Genomic DNA, 18,651 nt, shown 5'->3' on the forward strand with positions numbered 1-18,651 from the left:
TACCAAATCATCTCCTCAATGGCATGCAAGACTTGCTTGGTATGATTCGGGTGACAAAGTGCTGATATTTTAATCCCTAAATATATATATAATCTTTTGGTAGATCTTGATAATGATTCAAAAAGTCTGTTCTGTCTGCCCCATTTTGTAACGGTCGCTGTAAGGAAGATAAAAAGGTTATCTTGGAATAAAATTGGTATATATAGGAGTCTTTTCTTTAAAGCTAGGGGGTGTTTCTTCTGGGAACAATCTTATTGTATAGAGAATGCAAGTCCTTGAGCTTATATATGGGCATTAAAGAAACGAAGATAATATTCATAATCTGTGTAGCATTAATATTTTCAATCTAAGTGGCAAATTGATTTAGAACCTGTCTAATTATTTGTTAATGTCCAATTTATTATAATAAGTTGTGGGTATGAATTCATTTCAAAGCTGTGTTTGCAAATGAATCATAACAGAAGGAAACAAATCTCTGTTCATTTGGTTTAAATTTTGTTCGTGGGTACAAATAGTAAAGTTTTGCCTTAATTCTCTGTATTCAGTTCTTTAAGCTGATTTTCCACATTGAAGTTCTGTAATCATGATTAAACTTTAGTTTCTCCTTTTCTGCTTTTTGGTTAAAAGCAAATCCTGTATTTAATTAATTGCATATCTCATTAAGAGGGAGAACTTTCCAATGGCTACCTCTCCAACTATTAGTGCTATTCGTTCTTCTTTTTGGGTATTGAGTCATTTGTTATTTTCAAAGGGCAAATCTATTCAGTAACAGATTTTTTACGGCTTTGCTGGGAACTGAAAGGACTAGTGCCCTCTTAGTTTGAATACTGAATGGTGCCTCCCCAGGAAAAGAAGACTGGGGACACTGTGTGTTTAAGTATCTCAAGAGAATGATTTGAGGCCAAGCCCAACTTTGAGAAATACTTGGAAAAATACCTACTATTGAAGAAATAAATGCTGAAAATGATCAAATCTTTTCTTTTTGGGAAAGTCCTAAAGTACAGAGAATGTAAGTCTTTGAACGTATATATAGGCATTAAAGAAATGAAGATAATATTCATAATCTGTGTAATGTTAATATTTTTCTTCTAAGTGGCAATTGGACTTGGAGCCTTTGCAATTATTTGTTAATTGCCATTTTATTATAATAAGTTGTGGATGAATTCATTTCAGAACTGTGTGTTTGCAAATGAATCATACTGGAAGGAAAACATTCTCTGTTTATTTGGTTTAAATGTTGTTCGTGGGTATGGATAGTAAAGTTTTTCCTTAATTCTTTGTATTCACTTCATTAAGCTGATTTTTCTGTATTGAAGTTCCATAGTTACAATTAAACTTAAGATTACCCTTTTTTGCATTCTACTTAAAAGAAAACCCAACATTTTGTTTATTATATATCATGTTAAGAGGGAGTTGTACCTCTAAAATTAAGAGGAGAGTTGCCAATCCAATGGTTACTTATCCAACTGTTAGTGCTATTTGTTCTTCTCTTTGGGCATCTCGAGTCAAATATGTTCAATAACACCTTGTAATTGGTTTGACGTGACAATGGAAAGATTTGGTTCCCCTTTTGTATGTCAATCAGATCTAAAGGGTATGTCTTTTCTCCGAGGCCCACTTTTCTCTGAGAGTAAAACAAATAAATTAAAACTAAATAATTCAAACAAAACAGTACCAATTCATTAATAAAAATTGTAGCTCTTCCTCTTATTTAAAATTGCACCTTTTTATATTTTTTATGCCATTATCACACTAAATGTGTGGCTCTTTCTTTGCATTCAAACCCCTCTAAAATCATGTCAGTTTTAAGTCACGGCTTATTTGAATTAAATCAAAGGCATCCTCATTGATAATTGGGTGATTTCAATAAATTTCTTTTTCAAATATGCTCTTAGTAATTGCTATCAAGTATTAATGATTTCCCTTGGGTTAAATTCACGGCCTCCAATTTAATTAAATCCATTCATTTATCCGTTCACTTGCCTTTAATAGTTCTCGTCAAGATCAAATATTTTTTTTAATAGCAATATTTAATTTTCATCCAACTGTCAAAATAAATGGTTTGCTTTCAAAATTCAATGTTTTCATTTGAAAATCCAACATTTTCACTTCATCAATTTTTTCCCCAATAAGGTCAATCCTCATTTAATGATGATCTGCTGGCCATGTTCGTTGAGCTTCCAAGTGATCTCCTTGAGGTTAGTTTTTGGGGTTGGATGTGGCAATTGCCACATCTCAAATTGGATCCCACTGCATTATGTGTCAATGCTCGAGATATGAAACGGTGAATTCCACCTCTTGATGTGTCAATGTTTGCCTCTTGAAGGTTGGATTTCCAGCCTTCATGTGGCAAGGCAAACTATAATGTCCCCATTTTTGGCGAGCTCCTATAGTTGATTGAGTCAGTTCATCAGAGTGACCCTAGTGAATTGATAGTGTGATTTAAGGGTCTCACTGGTGGATTTACTATTTTTAGTAAGGCCAATTCTGATAGTTGCCATTTTTGGTAATGCAGATGGTGGCACTGGTAGTTGGTCATCGCTTGCAGTGGATGGAGCTATTTATTGCAAAGGTTCATATTTATTAATTAATTATTAAGTTCACATTATAATAAGGCACTTTATTATATTTAAATGTTATAAATTGATGATGTGTTGAGGAAGCTTCTTAAGTGGAGTTGTGTTTGGGAAACTTGTGCCATTTGGAGATTATAAATATGAGCCCATTTGTTGAGAAAGGCAGCCGATTATCTATTTTTCTTTTGTGTTTGGTGAGTTTTTCTGAGGTTGATGATTTCTTTTGTGCCCTTGTTGAAGTATAAGGGTTTGGCGCTGGTTCTACATTTAAATTTTTAATCTTTAGCTGAGGTATTGTGGGTTAAAAAAATCTGAGAGTCATTATTGTCTTCTTCGGTTTGCTACTGTGAGTGAAAGAAGGTTGTTTGTGGGATATTTTCTCATACTGTATTGGCTGTAGCTGAGAAGAGATTTGTGAAAGGGAATTCTGGAATTTTATATTTGCATTTTCTGGGAATTGTTGAGTCTTCAGATTCTGTGATTCCTGTAACTAGGAAGAGGTTAGGTTTTGCTGGAGATGCAGATTATACATATATTTATATATAGTTATACATATATTCTCATAGATATATATATTCGTATAGATGTTCATTTATCCCCTTTGATAGTTATGTAATTTTTTGTTTCTTGGTTTTTGCATGGTTACTGGCTTAGGTTTTTATTTATTTTTTGTTATTTATTACTTTAATTTATTGATTGTTTGTCCTTGTTTTCTGTTTTGGAATTTTTGATTTTATATATTTATATATATATATATATACACTTATTCTCGTTTTTATATTTTTATTTTATTCTTGTTTCCTTATCATTTTCATTTCTCCTCCTTTCTTCCTTGCATTTCCTTCTTTTGACTTCTCTCCCTCTCCGTCCTCCGTGCCTCCTCGGTCTCCGTGCCCCTTCCCTCCTCTCCATCCTCTTTTTATCCCCTCTCCTAGATCTGCACTCCATTTTTTGCTCTCAGTGACTCAGTGGCATCCTGATGATGGATCATACAGTATGATCCGAAACGTTGATGAAAAAACTCTCACACAATCTTCCCCAGAAATTAACTCAAGATGCAGATTATATTGTATTGCAGTGTTTTTATATCTTCGTCATTGGCATCAAGTGTCTTCTGTAGCGTGGGATCCTTTCCAACAAATTGATGATTTTTTCAATCTGGGCAATCTGGAAGCCAAGAAATGGCAGATGTTGGGCCTGCTATCACACCCAAGGCTGTGGTTCATGAGCTATAAGGGCTGCAAACAGATTTAGTGGACCTGCAATCAAGTTTAAGTGGCCTGCATTGAGAATTAAAGGACCTATGATTAGTCTTTGGAGGTCACATTGCATGATTGAGAGCCAATGCTGGTCTTACTGGGAGCTGCGACCAGATTGGAAGGCAGCACACATATGAATTCTGCCATACGTGGATGCTAGAGGGCAGCATCAGGGTCAGTTGTGAGTCAAGTGGAAATCTGGAGTTGCACATGGCACTTTCTTGCATACTTAGCACTGCACATGTGGATTTTAAACAGGTTCCATTTGTAAGTAATTGCTTAATGTTCAATAGATGTTATGAGTATTGGCAATGTTAGTTGTGGAAATGCTCCATTTCTTAGCTTATTGATATTTCAGTATTGTAGTTGTGGCTATAATAACAGTTTGGTATTTGCTCAAGTATTGTAATCCTAATTCTTGGCATAGTGTTTGCAAGGACTTTAAAAGTGGGATATTATTATTTCTTTGCATATATTTAAAATCTATTTGAAAAGCCCAAAAGATCTCAATATAGATCAAAGCAGTATAAAAGTTACATGCCAAATGTTTGTCGAAATGCCAAACTATTTAATTGTGAAAGAAATTGATGTTAAATTAAGCTATCACTTGTTGATGGATATTACACAAACTCAAAATTCTAAGCTTCATGCATCATTCAAAATCATTTCCAAAGAGGTAAATGACTACTTAATTTTCACCTCTTTCTTGTGGTGACTCAACTTAGTCAATTTGCAAGATGCTTCAAGGCTTGCCACATGAATGTCAGAATTCCACCTTACATGTGGCAAAGAACTTTCAGACCTTAAGATAAGATAAGATAAGATAATAATATTAATGTCCACGAAAAACCAACACGGTTTATGGGACTGAGCATACAAACAGAAGAGCCGACCAAAGCAGAAGCACCAAACGGTGATTGAGAAGAAAAAAAGCAAGAAACAAAACAAGAAAGAAGACAAGGTAAGGATTAAGGGTCCTTCCTTGCCACAAAGAAATCAGTAATAGAGGGGTAAACTCGTGAATGATCCATAGTCTTAGAATGCCATGTAGGATCGTTGTAGGACTATTGTTGCTTGGAGAGACTAGTGCAATGTTTGACCGATCTGGAATGAGAAGTACTGGAAGGCCTTTTCAAACCCTGTGGAGGAGACAAGGGAGAGAAAAAGGCAGTTGTCAGCTGGTCTGAAGTACACCCCTGAGGTATAAAAGATTGTAGGGTAATCTCTCGAAGATGGGTGGCCTCCTGAAGATAAAGTGCAAGACACCACTGATCAATATAGCTGAAGAACATCGAAAGAGAAGAACAATCTCTGAAAAGGCAGTAAAATCTCCCTCTGATCTCATGGTAAAGAGGAAATCAAAATATGAAGTGGATCTCAGTCTCAACCTCTACCAAAGTACACAATTGACATATCTAATCAACTCGATCCATATGGTGGTCGGTTCGAGCCTTGAGGCGGTGAGAATAAACTTTGAATGAGCCTAAAGAAAATTGTAAGGCATGATTCCAACGCTGGTAGAGATAAGCAGAGAAAACAATAATACCATCCTGGATCTCAAGAAAATGCTTAGCATAGAAGGCCATCCTAAGTTGTAGACCTCTTGGGGGATTACTCTAGGTAGTGGTAATGTACGGTCTGTAAATATCTTGTCTGACATGCTTGTTCAACTCCTGAAGTGAGGGGAGAAGATAAGTAGGAGCATCAAGTGAAAACTGGTAAGGAGGAAGACAATCTATCTCAATACCAATTGAACTCAACAAAGAGGTGGCCTAGGCATACCAACAACGAGACCTAGTAGAGGTGTCAGATCTCAAAATCTCAACAGAAGAACAATATGCTAGATGAGAGTATCTGTGCTGGTCAACACCCAACTCCATAAAACCACAAAGCCGATGAAGAAACCAAATTAAGTCAGAAATGTTGACAAGTTTGAGAGGATGAGCTCCAAACTCAGGTGAGACAATGTTGCGAGGGATGAGTCTATGACATCTTATGATACGCTGTAACATCAACATCTGAACCCTCTCTATAGAAGCCCAATTAGAAGCAATAAGAGAAGGCCCCCAAACCACCAAACCATAGACAACTATCGGACGAACCAAGGAGTCCAAGAGGGACAACTTGGACGAAATATCTTGGAAATGATGCCTGAAGCACTGTCTTTCTAGCAAAGCCAGGGAACCCATGCCCTTACTAACTTTGGACTGAATAGCTGGCCTCAAGCTAAAGCGCGGCCCCAAGAACTTCACACCGAGGTACATATAAGAGGAAGTAATCTCAACCTCTTGACTCTGAAAGAAGAAATGAAGATGAGAGGTCTTTAGACAATTAAAGACCATAACCCGAGTCTTAGACAAATTGACCACAAGTTGTTGATGATCACAAAAAGAAGCCAAACCATCTAGGGGTCTTTGCAAGTTGTCGGGAGAAGAGGCCAAGAGAACCACATCATCAGCAAAAAAGAGAATGGAGATCAAAACCTGATGCAATTAGCACCCGTCGCTTGGTTGAGAGGAGTTCACAAGGAAATCCTCCAACTCATTAATATACAAACCAAACAGAGTAGGAGAAAGAGGACAGCCCTGCTTCACCCCAATGGTGCTCTCAATTGGAACCAAAAAGTCCTTTGGAGTCCTGAGCCTACCAGTTACCCTCTCATAAAGCCTCATAATAGCACTCTGCAACATATCTGAGATCTCAATCTCATGAAGTCTCTGAAATAGGGCCAACCTAGGAACATAATCAAAAGTCTTACGAAAGTCCACAAAACAACAATAGACTTTCTGAGAGCGGTGTCTAGCCTCCTCAATGATAGCCCGTAGTGTGAAAACATGATCCATAATCTAATAATTTTCCCGAAAACCAACTTGCTGTTTAGCTCTACAGCCTCTTCTATCAAGCTCACTAGATAACATGGTGTTCAGAGTAGTGGCATAAAGTTTGTCAAAAGTATGTCTGATCATAATTGTTCTATGGTTACCTGGATCAGAAGCAGGGCCAAACTTGTGAATAGGGTAGACCACATGTCTAGACCAAGATTCAAGAAACCTAGTGCAAACCACTCTATTAAATAGTGGATGAAGGTAAGATCCAAGAGCCGAAGCACCAAGTTTGAAAAGCTCTGCATGGAAACCCTCTTTATCAGTTGCTTTGTTGCATCTCAAAGATCTGAAGGCCCATAATAATACTGGAGTAGGTGGACAAGCGACAGTAAGGGGGTGGAGTGGAGTGGAGAGGTGGCTGCCCAGGAATGTTGTAAAGCGTAATGATATGGGAGTTCAGAGAGTGGAGGATGGGGGGGAGCATCGAGGGAAAAGGGTATGCCGAAAGATCTGGGGATTCTGAATAAGTGTGGAGTAAAGGGTTCTGCATTGAAAGGAGGCAAAAGAACGTTGCTTGTGGCGAAGAAAATGGACGTTCGAAAGGCGCAAATGGGTGAAGGCAGGAGACTGAGTCTCAAAGGCAACGCGAATACAGTGATGGAAAGCTTTGCAATTAGTATCAAACCATTTATTTATAGGACAAGTATTTTGATGCTTAGCTTTGAGAGAGGGAGGGGAACGATGAGGAATAGAAAGGAGAGTAGAATCCCAGATGGCAGAGGCAATTGAATCAAACATGTCAGATATAGCAAGCGACTCATCAAAGCTAGCAGGTGTTAGAAGTCTCCTAAGGTGGTAAGTAAAAAGCTCACCATCGCTCTCAAGGTAATGGAAGCGAGTAGAAAAGGAGATGGTATCAACTAGGCAGTGAGAAGATTGGAAGGAGTGCGATGAGTGGAGTGAAACACAAATAGAAATGCTAAGAAAAGCATGATCAGCCAAGGGGAGACGCGAAATGGTGAAATTGCAAATGGAAGAAATGAAGGAATGAGAGGAAATGACATAGTCAACAACACTCACACCTCCACAGTGCGGCCAACAGTTAAAGAGGTGCGATCCAGGAAGGAAGGATAAACCACTCAGAATCAACAACCCAAAAGACTCACAAAGTTGGAGGAGGTGACGGCCATAACTTGAGATTGGTCCAAAAAATCCTTCGAGGTGTGTTGTAGGCCCATAGTAGTCGGATCTAACTCAGAAGTGCAGTTCAGATCAGGACCAAGATCATGCAAAGGAATCTGAAGATCCTTGGTTCGAGCATTGAAGTCTCCAAGAATAATAATATCACCCAAAGCCTCAAATTGTGAAATGCTCTCCTGAAGGTCATAAAAAGGATCTCCATTCTTCGGGCCATGAATGGCATCAGGAGAAGTCGAAGGAAAATAACAAACAGTAATAAAAATCTCTCTGTTGTTATTTCCGTTGACCAATCCGGACCCACATAAATCTGGCATAGGCGTTAGAGTGAACAATTGAAGTGAAACTGAAAATATCATCACAAACCAAGCAAGTAACACCCCCACCCACGGACCCCACCAGAAGTCTGGACCTCATCTCTGCAAACTAACAGCCACAAATAGCTAGGATAACTTGGAAGAGGGTGCATAGGGCTGTTGTGAGTCTTAGTAACAACCAAAATATCTAAGGACCCCACTCCATCCTGAAAAAGACCAAGTAATGACTATAAAGAGCCATTACCATTCCAGCAATTGACAAGAAGAGAAGGGGGCTTCCTCTTGTCAGATTGTTGTCTAGATTGTTATGCTGGTTTGGTGGTTGTCCTTAATGAAAAAAACATAACTTAGCAATCAGGCTTATATGTGCCAAAGGAAAATTAGAGATTTGCATCCAAGTGGCAATTTGATTCCAAACTTTCAGCATAGAGATAAAATCACATCTCATTCCCACTTGGCACGAAAAAACTTAGACTTGACAATTTAATATAACCATTGATGATCAACTTTGCAAATGTTGAAAGCCATTTACACTTAAATCCCTCATAAGGTAGGTCAAGTTTGAGAACTTGATTTGGCGTGGTGGGGCTGAAAGCCTTATGTCTCAAAGGCTACCACATGAGAGTTAGATTTTCCCTCTTCAAGTGGCAAGTTGCTGCATGAAAGTTGGATTTCCACCCTTGAAGTGGCAGGGTGCCACATGAAAGTTGGATTTTATCCTCAATGTCTTGAATACAATTGATTAAGCCCAAGCCCAACACATGCCGCATCTCTCCCCTACTTGGTCAAATTTGCCACTTCTTAGTTGCTCTTAATATTGATGCCTTGTATGCAATTGATTAAACCAAAGCCCAAACACTTGGCTGTTGCCACTTCTCTTCCCTACTGCAGTCAAGTTTGCCACTTCTTAGGGGAGAGGACCTAATACTTGAACGCATTCCAATTGTTGTGATAGGAGTTGTTCACTTAATACCTACACTTATTGACTTAATGTCCAATTTTTTTGACAACATTGTACCTATACTTGTGACTTTAAAGATGTTAGTACAATGCTAACTACCCAAAATTGAATAAAATGTACCCTTAGTTATAAAAATTAACCAATGATGTGATGCCACATCAGCTGTTCAACTATGGGTACACTTTATGCACAATTATTGGTCTCACTTTTTTTGGGGGGTGTTTTGGACAACTTGGCAAAAAACATGCTGATGTGGCATCATAATGGGTGACATGGACTTGAAACCTTAGTTATAAGTAGACAACTCACCAAGTAAGCTGCTGTGAAAAATTGGGAGCGATTTGAAATTTTTACGTAGGGTTTTGATAAGTGCGAAGTTAAGGTGTTCAAGTATTGGGTCCTCTTCCCTAGTTGCTCTTAATATTCCCAATTCCAAGAGACTTGCAAAACTCTAAACTACTCACAATCTACTCTACCAACTTAACTTATAAATGGGAAGGAAAAAAGAGGTGGTCTCCATTTGCAATGGGGCGATGGTGTGTAAATCTCACAACACTATCTTTGTGAAAGTATGCATTATTCTGTCACGGCCTGATTTTTCAACCATTTTATTCTATATATTGTGTCCAACATTTTAATTCTCTCTTGTGACCAATTTGCATTTTCCTATTAAACCGTTTTTGGTTTTTTAATTTTGCCATGTAATGGTCTCTCATTGTTGTGTTTGGGTGTTCATATGTTTGTTCATGTGCTCTAGATTAGAATATCTTTATTTAATAATAAATATTTTTCAGTTATCATTTTTCACTTACAAATATTTAATTTCAGAGGTACCGACTCATTGATACAGCTGGAATTAGGCGAAGAGCAGCTGTAGCCTCAGGGGGCAGCAAGACTGAGTCACTGTCTGTGAATCGAGCATTTCGAGCAATAAGACGCTCTGATGTTGTAGCACTTGTTATTGATGCAATGGCTTGTGTTACAGAGCAGGTATTATTCTGACTTTATCATTGAGTTGATTGCTGAATAAGGTTTAAGGATAGTCATTTAAATCTCCTTTTTTTTGAATTCATATTCTATGGTGAGGGTTTATTTTACTTGGGTTTACCTCTCTTAAGCTTTTGTTGTTTTAACATATAGCTTTACGTTTAGTCACTTGATCAGCTTCTAGGGCTCTTTTCTGTCTATTTTGTTTTAATTGAATGTATTGTCAAGTCCAGATGAGCTACTTTGGTTGCTCATGGATGTTAGTGCACTTTATTTCTTACCTTTTTTATCAAATGCATCAATAGATTGAACTGTAAATAAAATAGTCTATATATTTTTTATTTTGTAACTTTTCTTAAGAGGATTTCTTAAGAAGCGACTTTAAGGATAGAGCAAAAAACTGCGCCCAGCCTTTTGACCATTTCAGGCTGTTTATTTGTTGAAACATAAAGGTTCTATGGCAAAAAGTAGCAGAAAATATGAAACTGAATATTTAATATTAGTTATTTGATGCCATTATTTTATTTATTTTTGGCCAGAAGTGGGTTACACTATTATTTTTCAACTACAAGCTGGGTGGATGCAACCCATAGGGTCATCAATTGCTGTAAAAAAATACCTTGTACTTAAAGTCTATGAGGTGGATTTGTTCTTTGAATGATTTTTAAACTGCCACGTTATCTTTTATTATTCAGCGACTGCATAAATAGGGTTCCTGAGATCCTTGTACTTATAAAAAAATGCACCCTTATATAAATAGGTGTTTGTTTTTAACATTCTAAATAACATATGAGTATATTTTGTTTGAGTAATTAAGATGGGAACTGAAACTATGGCTCATTTCTCAACTTTGCAGGACTACAGGATTGGTGAAAGAGTAGAAATGGAAGGGAAAGCTTGCATCATAGTTGTTAACAAATGGGATACTATACCAGACAAAAACAGTCAAACAACTTTCTTCTATGAAAAAGATGTCAGGGAGAAGCTTCGTGTCCTTGACTGGGCTCAAGTTGTTTATTCATCTGCAACAACGGGTCAGAGAATTGAAAAGTACAGTTTAACTTGATAAGTCCTCTAACTTCAATTCATCTGGAAGACAAGAATATTGTTGTCAAGTCCACATAACATGATGAGACAAATACATCTTATGATGAATTCTTATCCAATACTCTGCTTGGTGTTTCTCAAAGTCAACAAATTTTTTTTTTTGGAAGAATGTTGTCTTGATAGAAGTTACAAGCTGCATTTCTTACTTCTATATATTTTTTATGTATTGAGATCACTGAGACTGTGACCTTGTTTTTGGTCTTTTCTTGTGAAATAGCTAATGCTTCTAATAATCCAAAGCTACTTTTATGAAAATTTATCAGCTTGTATGTCTGGTAAAAAGGATAACTACTGCTTTATGTTGCCAGTTTCTGTATGAGTTCTTGCTCAAATGAATGTGCTGGCGGAGGAAGAAAATAATACTCAAGGTATAAACTTGTGAGATTTGTGTTGATACTCAAATGTACAAAATTGAATATATAATCGAGAACATTGCTGGTAATTGACAATGCAATGCCACTTGTCAAATTGTAAATGTTGAAGATAAAACAAAATGGTTAATATTGAAGTAGCATTTCTTGAAAGTAGGACTGATTCAAAAAGCTAAAGGTCAAAATTAGACTCGAATACTTAGAGCTTAATTGGAAGATGCATTACTTTCGATCAGATGCAACCCAAAAGTATATTTTTTCCTTAGCAAGTGAAACAATTATTCCCAAAAGTAACTCAAAGACCTAGTATCCTTATCACTAACCAATGCTTTTGGGCGATCTATGCAATTTGTTACCTTCTTGAAAAATATGAGCACTTTGGGTACCTTGAATTTTGAAGATATGGCATAAAAATCTGGATATTTTATAGTCTATGAACTACCACATATATGTAAAATTTACCATTTACCTTAGGTAACCTTGCAATAAAACACACGGAAATATTTTCCAAATTTTGCTCCAAAATTGGCAATTTTTGAAGTAGATCTGTTGAATGTAAATAGCTACAACACATATCAGTTGTAGTTCGTATTTTTTATATTGTATCTTCAATTGGTGAGTGTAGTTAGGACTTGTCAGTTGATTGGAGTAATTTTTGGTAGTTCTTGATAGTTGGCATTCATGAACAAACCATCACCGAGTTTTTTATACTAGTCTTGTAGTCAGGAAATAAGATTGTGTTAGTGACAAATAATTTGCTTCCCTATTTTTGAATAAGAGTTTTGAAACATTGACTGATATACAATTTTTTTTGTCTTTTGTACTGTGTTGTGTGAACTGATCATGTATGTATATTTTAGTTTACTATGCTTTCGTAATTGTATATTCACAGAGAACGTAATCATTTGGTTCTGTTGCTCTCAAAGAAGCACATTAAAATGACCATATAATAGGACAGCTAGTTGAAGAACCTATAGAAACTAATCATGATAAAGAAGATGAACTCATATAGGACCTAGTAAACTCATGGGATATATCGGTAAAAGAACATATTCAAAACAAAGCCAAATGAAGGCAAATCCGCCAAGAGGTCATTTGTGATAATGTGAGAGTAACAAGGTAAGTAGACACGCTCCTTGATTGTATGCCAATACTTGTAAGATATCTCCTAATAATTTAAGACCTATGGTCGAATGGGATTGAGAAATATAGAGGCAACAAATTAGGAAACACTATGAGAATAAAAACTAGCAAGAGGATGAAGAAAGAAATGTAGATAGGTGTTGAATCACTCAAAAATAATTTTGTGGTCATAGAACATCACAAGAAGTGAGGTGATCCTTGAGGATCATTGAACAAGTGAACGAAGAATGAAGCTGAGAGGTAGTGCAGAAGAAAGTATAACTGTACAAATTCTAAGTCTCTGCCCATCCTAAGAATATAGTGAAAGGTTGAGCACCAATTGGGAAAACGAGAACACTTACACTACATGAAACTATAGAAGTGGGGAGTGGGCAGGGATAGGAAGAAACTCACTGATACTTGATGTAATGTGGATCAATCACCCTGAACAAATAGAAAAACCAATGGAATAACCAATGAATGAACAAGCATGGGAAATAGAACTTTAATACTTATTGCAAATTCTTATTTAAGTAATTACTGAGGTATCAAAAGATAGAAAGATCTAGTAATTAAAAGATGCTATCCTAAAAGTCTTGGCCTACAGGTAAATAAGAAAGAACCATAAGGCAACTTAGTATGCAAAACATTAAGCTAATTGAGGATTCCCATGCAGCTAGAGTGTGAGAGAAGCACCGTAGGAAATCCAAACCCTGTTTGCTTCTAGCATTACGGTTTCACTCAAACAGAATCATGGTGACTCTCCCGTCAAATTACAGTATTTAAAGGAGGAAGCTACTAATTCATAGGCAGTGGGTCTCAGTACCCTACAAAACATTTTAAAACTATTGAGACAGTTTGGACAGAAAATTGTTAGGATGTTAGATCACATTGGCTTTGATCCTTTCAAGAAACCCAAGAGGCATAACTATTGATTAGTACAGAAAGATTGGGTCAGATTCTAAAACTACTTGGGAAACTATGAAGAAATCTCTTGAAGAGCAATTCAAGTTAGTATGGGATGATAATGAAATTATAGTAGAGATTTATAATACAAAGGAAGACACACCTGAGAACTTTAGAGCCTATAACTAAAGGCTCAAAGAACTCCTAACTTTTGAAAAAAGAATCTTCTAACAGCCTCGAAAAGAGATAATTTATTGACGATGACATTCCCTGACCATAGAAGAAGATGAAAGTAGTATCACACTGTTCATATTCAAAATTGTACGAGGCCAGGGATATAAAGAATGGAGATAAAATGTCCTCTTATGGCAAGAAAAAAGTAGAATGATGGAAGCTCGAAGGTTAGCAGCAAGAATGAATTAGGAACTGTACAAGACTAATGAAATGGTATGATGCAGGTCATAAAGGAATTGAAGGCAGAAAAATAAAATAATAAAGGAAACAAATAAATCTGGTTCATCAAAGGCTATTGTGGAGGACAGATAAATAAATTGTCTGATGAAATTATTTTGTTATATTTGTCAAGCCCTGGACCACTCAATCAAAGAATTCTCATAAAATTTCAAAAGTTGGTGTTCACAATACTCCTTGCTTAAGATAAAGCAATCCACTACAAGTAGATCACTTAAAAAGTAAAATAATAACAATACATTTCGAAGTGGATATAGAAATAAGTCATTTATTAAATACAAGAACAATAATAATGGAAGCAAGAGGTAGATACAATTGGATTAACCAAGGATTGCCAAAGCAATCAAAACAAAGCAAGATTCTTGTTCAAAATGTGTAGACCAATGGACCACAAGGATGTCGATTGTCTGAAACAGAAAAGGGTGCCATGAAAATGATTGATTGAGTAGTAAATCAATGAAGTTTTGGCAGTTTATGAGCACAAACCAAAATGATGGTATATTTGGACACGTGTGTCGTGAAACAAAGACATCGTGGAGCAAAAGCAAGAAGCAATTAAAAGGGAAGGATGTTGCTCTAATTGAAATGAAGGTATTTCCACCATACCTGAGTATGATAAAATGCAAGTACTATAGAATACCGTACCCTATCAGAATCACAGATAACTTGCAAAGTGTGTTACAACTGAGGAATGCAATTACTACCATAATAGGAAACCATCAAAGAGAAGGACAAATTGGGTAATAGGAGGGTGAAGATCTAGTAGCATAATGTACATCACATTACAAGAAATCAATAGATCCCTTGTTGATGGCTAATGTAATGAAGAAATTGATTCTGAGAAGAATCTAATAAATACAATAATTATTGGAGGGTAGGGAGTAAATGTACTTCCTAAAGATATATGAAAATACCTTGGTAAATTATTTGGTCGCCAACTTTCCAATTGGTGGGTTTTGAACAAAAAGGAATTGAAGTGTTATGGGTAGTAATGGGCTATAAGGTACTTGGTGGATATTGAACAAAAAGGAATTGAAGTGTTGATTGTCATTGTTGTTTATTTACATAAAATGGGATATGACACATTATTGGGTTGGGGATGGTTGATGCTAGCCAATGAAGAAGGTCATGAGCAAGGAAATACCTTACTTGGATTTCCACTCAAGCTTAGGAGAAACTTGTATGGAAGAGGAAAATGATCTTACGGAGCGAAATGATATTTGAATCCTAGATCTGCAATATTTTATTGAAGACGAAATAGAATCTTTTAGCAGACTATTCTATTGGCAATTATATGATTATTAGTTAATTCTACAAGAATGCAAGATGATACAAATAAGCAAAATTAGAAAGGAAGAGAAAGCTAAGGAAAAAAACAAAAAGTGATTGTACAACTCTAGCAAGTCATACATTTTTGGCATATAAAATATGTCTTTGCATGCACTTACAAGGGCATTTAGGGAGTACCACTAGAGTTGTGTGTTCACCAAATTTCCTTAAATCCCCAAAGCTCAATTGGTAAGAAGAAAACCTTATAGGATGAACAAATTATTGACTTGGTATCACCCATAGTCATCTCATTGAAGAAAGTATTTGAGAAAAATGAGAATGTGTGGTCTTCTAAAGCATTAGCATAGTGATTGCCAAGGGTCTATTTCCAATACCATTCAAACTAATTTTCGAAGTAGTAGGACATGAGATATATTCCTTCATGGATGGATTCTTTGGTTACCTTTGTAGTACAAGATGGAGCAAATAGATATAATAGAATGTTGTTCATTCTACGTAACACTCCTAGAACATTCCAAAGAATATTTGCGCTTATCTTTGATAAAATATTGATAGGAAATATCAAAGCTTTCCTCAAGGGCTGATTAATCTACAATGACGGAGAATCACATTTAGAATCCTTGGTTAAGTTTATGGAAAGATTGCTTCTTGCTATGTGTGGTAAATTATATACATGAAATGATAATATAAATGGAAACCTATACCAGATAAAGGAGTAAAATGTAGGTTTCTTAGGTTATGAATTTAATATAGAGAACAAAGGCATAGATGGTTGGCCAAGGACTGCAATTCATTTTACTTTATGCTACTACTCCCTTCCTTGGCGGTACATAGCATATTTAAAGGATCTAATGGTTGCCAAGAGGAATACAACAATCAACCAACCAAAACATACAACCACTTGAGAATAACAACCATTGTACAATTAATACATTGACAAATAGCTAATATTATTAAACATAAAATAGGCATTATATGCTGACTACATCATTCTCGCAAAAGAAAAGGTCGTCTTCCAGACGACAAGTATGGATCAAGTACTATTTGCAAAGACTAATGGAAAAGGAGTGGATGATGACTTTTATTGTGGAAACTCAATATTGTAGTGTACTTCAAAAATCAAATGAGGCTCTAGGGACAACACCCCCGTTGGGGTCAAGGGGCAGCACCCTTGATAGGGTTTCTGGGGACAACACCTATCACAAGGGTCTAGGGGCAGTGTCCCTAGTGAGGTCATAGGGCCAAAATAATACTAATAAAGCCCAAAAAAGAAATTATGTAGTATTGAACCAACATATGATTTTATAATTTTAATCAAAGCGTTCTTGCTTCAAAATTGATCACCATACTAGAAGTCGTTTTACCATGTTAAGCTTCAACCACATCAGTGTTTGTATGGTCAGCCATTGTAGGCACAATACGTACTTGACTAGAGAATTGTGCAACATAAAAAGTTTATACTGTTCATATAGATCGAAAACTATAAATCTATGCAATTTTAAAAATTCAAACCATCTGTATGGATCGATGTGCTTAGATGATTGTATAATGTTGTAAGAGTCACTAATGGACGCGATCTCCTAGGATCACCTACAAACCAAGGTCAACCTTCTACATGAGAACAACAAAGACGATGAAATGTTGGAATATGGTGCAATAACAAAATAATGATATTATCACACTCAAAATGATACAATATGCATAAGGACTCCCTTGTATTAACTCAAATGATATGAACTTATATGAATTAGCTCTAAATCAGCCTAAATAACTCTAATGAGTTAATAAGAGAGGGGAGAGTGTTGAATATATAGCAAAATGTGGGCATATAATTCCCAGAGGATTAATAACTCCCAAATACCCAAATTAGGTGGGAGTTCTATCGACTTGGTAAATCCCAAACATTTGGCTTCCAACTTGAGGTAAAACACAAAGATGGTAATGGGGAGGTGGCTAATTAATCCAAAAGAGGGTGAGACATTCCACTAGCCAAAGTTGGGTGTGAATGACATGTGATTGCAGGATTATGCCATATGTCCTAATTATTCTAATATAACCTAAATTAGATTAATACATGTAGGAAAAATAAATATTCCCTAAAATAAGGTCAAGTAATAACCTGCACTAGCAACCCCCCTTAAGCATAGCTTAGGTGTGTGTCAGGATGCAAAGATGGGTCTCAACTACAAGGCCATGTGGGGTACCCTTTTACAACGAAAAAATCTCTAAAAAGATGAGAATGAGAAAACCTGTACGACAAAATTCCCCCTCGAGAGAGAATAAGAGAGACCATGCAATCCCTCAATGTAGAATTTCTCACATTATTGACGAATGCTCGACATATTAGCTAAACATACTCGAAGATTGTTGACCATTCTCCCTCCCTTTAGGAAGAAATAGAACCAAGGATGTGTGTAGTATATCCTCCCATTCATGAATGAAATATGAAGAATGATGATGTATGATGTCGTTGAACTCTAATTAGGTCTCTTCATGTCAATGTCAAAAGTTGTCACCATCATATCAAATGTTGCTAGGCCACTCTATAGAAGATGACAATCCAAAACTTAGTGCAGATGGATGTAGAAGGAAATCTAAAGGAAAAAGGCAACTTCTTTGAGGAACAAGCTACCTCCTCCAATTGTTGCTCAATAGTGGCCACATTAATGTCAAAATGTGAGGAATGGTCATGTGGGTAAAGAGTAAGAGGGTCAAAGGTTCCCCCCTCATCATCTGAAGAAGACATAGCAAATTCATCAAAGAGAAAATGTATGTACTCAATAGTGTCCTCCAAGTCTGCAAGATAGGACTCATAAAACAAACTAGCAATCTCTATCATGTACTCACCCCAAGGAGCTCTATCTAAAAGGTGATGAATGGCGTGTTGTATTGAATTAGTACAAGCCATTATTGCACCACAATTAATAGAAACAATAATCAATGTAGGAGATGTAGTGCTAACACATGTATTTTGAACCTCAATTGAAAGAATACCAAGATTCACTTGACCATATTGAATCTCTTGAAAATTGTCTACACTTGATGTTTGAGTCTATATGTCAACCAAAGGAACAATAGAAGAATGTGTGAGGTGTAAAGTTAAGATTGATGATCTACCTCCCCAACTGCAACAATATCTCTGCTATGCAAATCCCCAAATTGAACTTATCACTCTTTACTTCCCCACCATGCATGATCTAATATATGGAAAGGATATTTGTTAACAATGAAGGTATGCAAATAATGTCATTTAATGATCCTT

General features: G+C 36.3%; 1 protein-coding gene across 5 annotated transcripts in view; it reads left to right on the forward strand.

The window, feature by feature from the left end:
- LOC149537842 (uncharacterized) overlaps positions 1–18,651 on the forward strand; it is a 310,563-nt gene that overhangs the window by 230,126 nt on the left and 61,786 nt on the right. For 2 of the 5 annotated variants that reach the window (XM_089799243.1, XM_089799241.1), the window contains exons 8-10: positions 2,516–2,572; positions 9,964–10,125; positions 10,979–11,172. In XM_089799243.1, the coding sequence (XP_089655369.1) occupies positions 2,516–2,572; positions 9,964–10,125; positions 10,979–11,172 (413 nt within the window). Of the gene's footprint in view, positions 1–2,515; positions 2,573–9,963; positions 10,126–10,978; positions 11,173–11,537; positions 11,598–18,651 lie in introns of all 5 variants that reach the window. The other 3 variants (XR_016355921.1, XM_089799242.1, XM_089799244.1) reach the window with 3 other exon arrangements.

The sequence above is a fragment of the Cupressus sempervirens genome, chromosome 9, assembly GCF_028749045.1.
Source record: "Cupressus sempervirens isolate cs-2001-9-10 chromosome 9, ASM2874904v1, whole genome shotgun sequence".
Classification (NCBI taxonomy): Eukaryota; Viridiplantae; Streptophyta; class Pinopsida; order Cupressales; family Cupressaceae; genus Cupressus; species Cupressus sempervirens.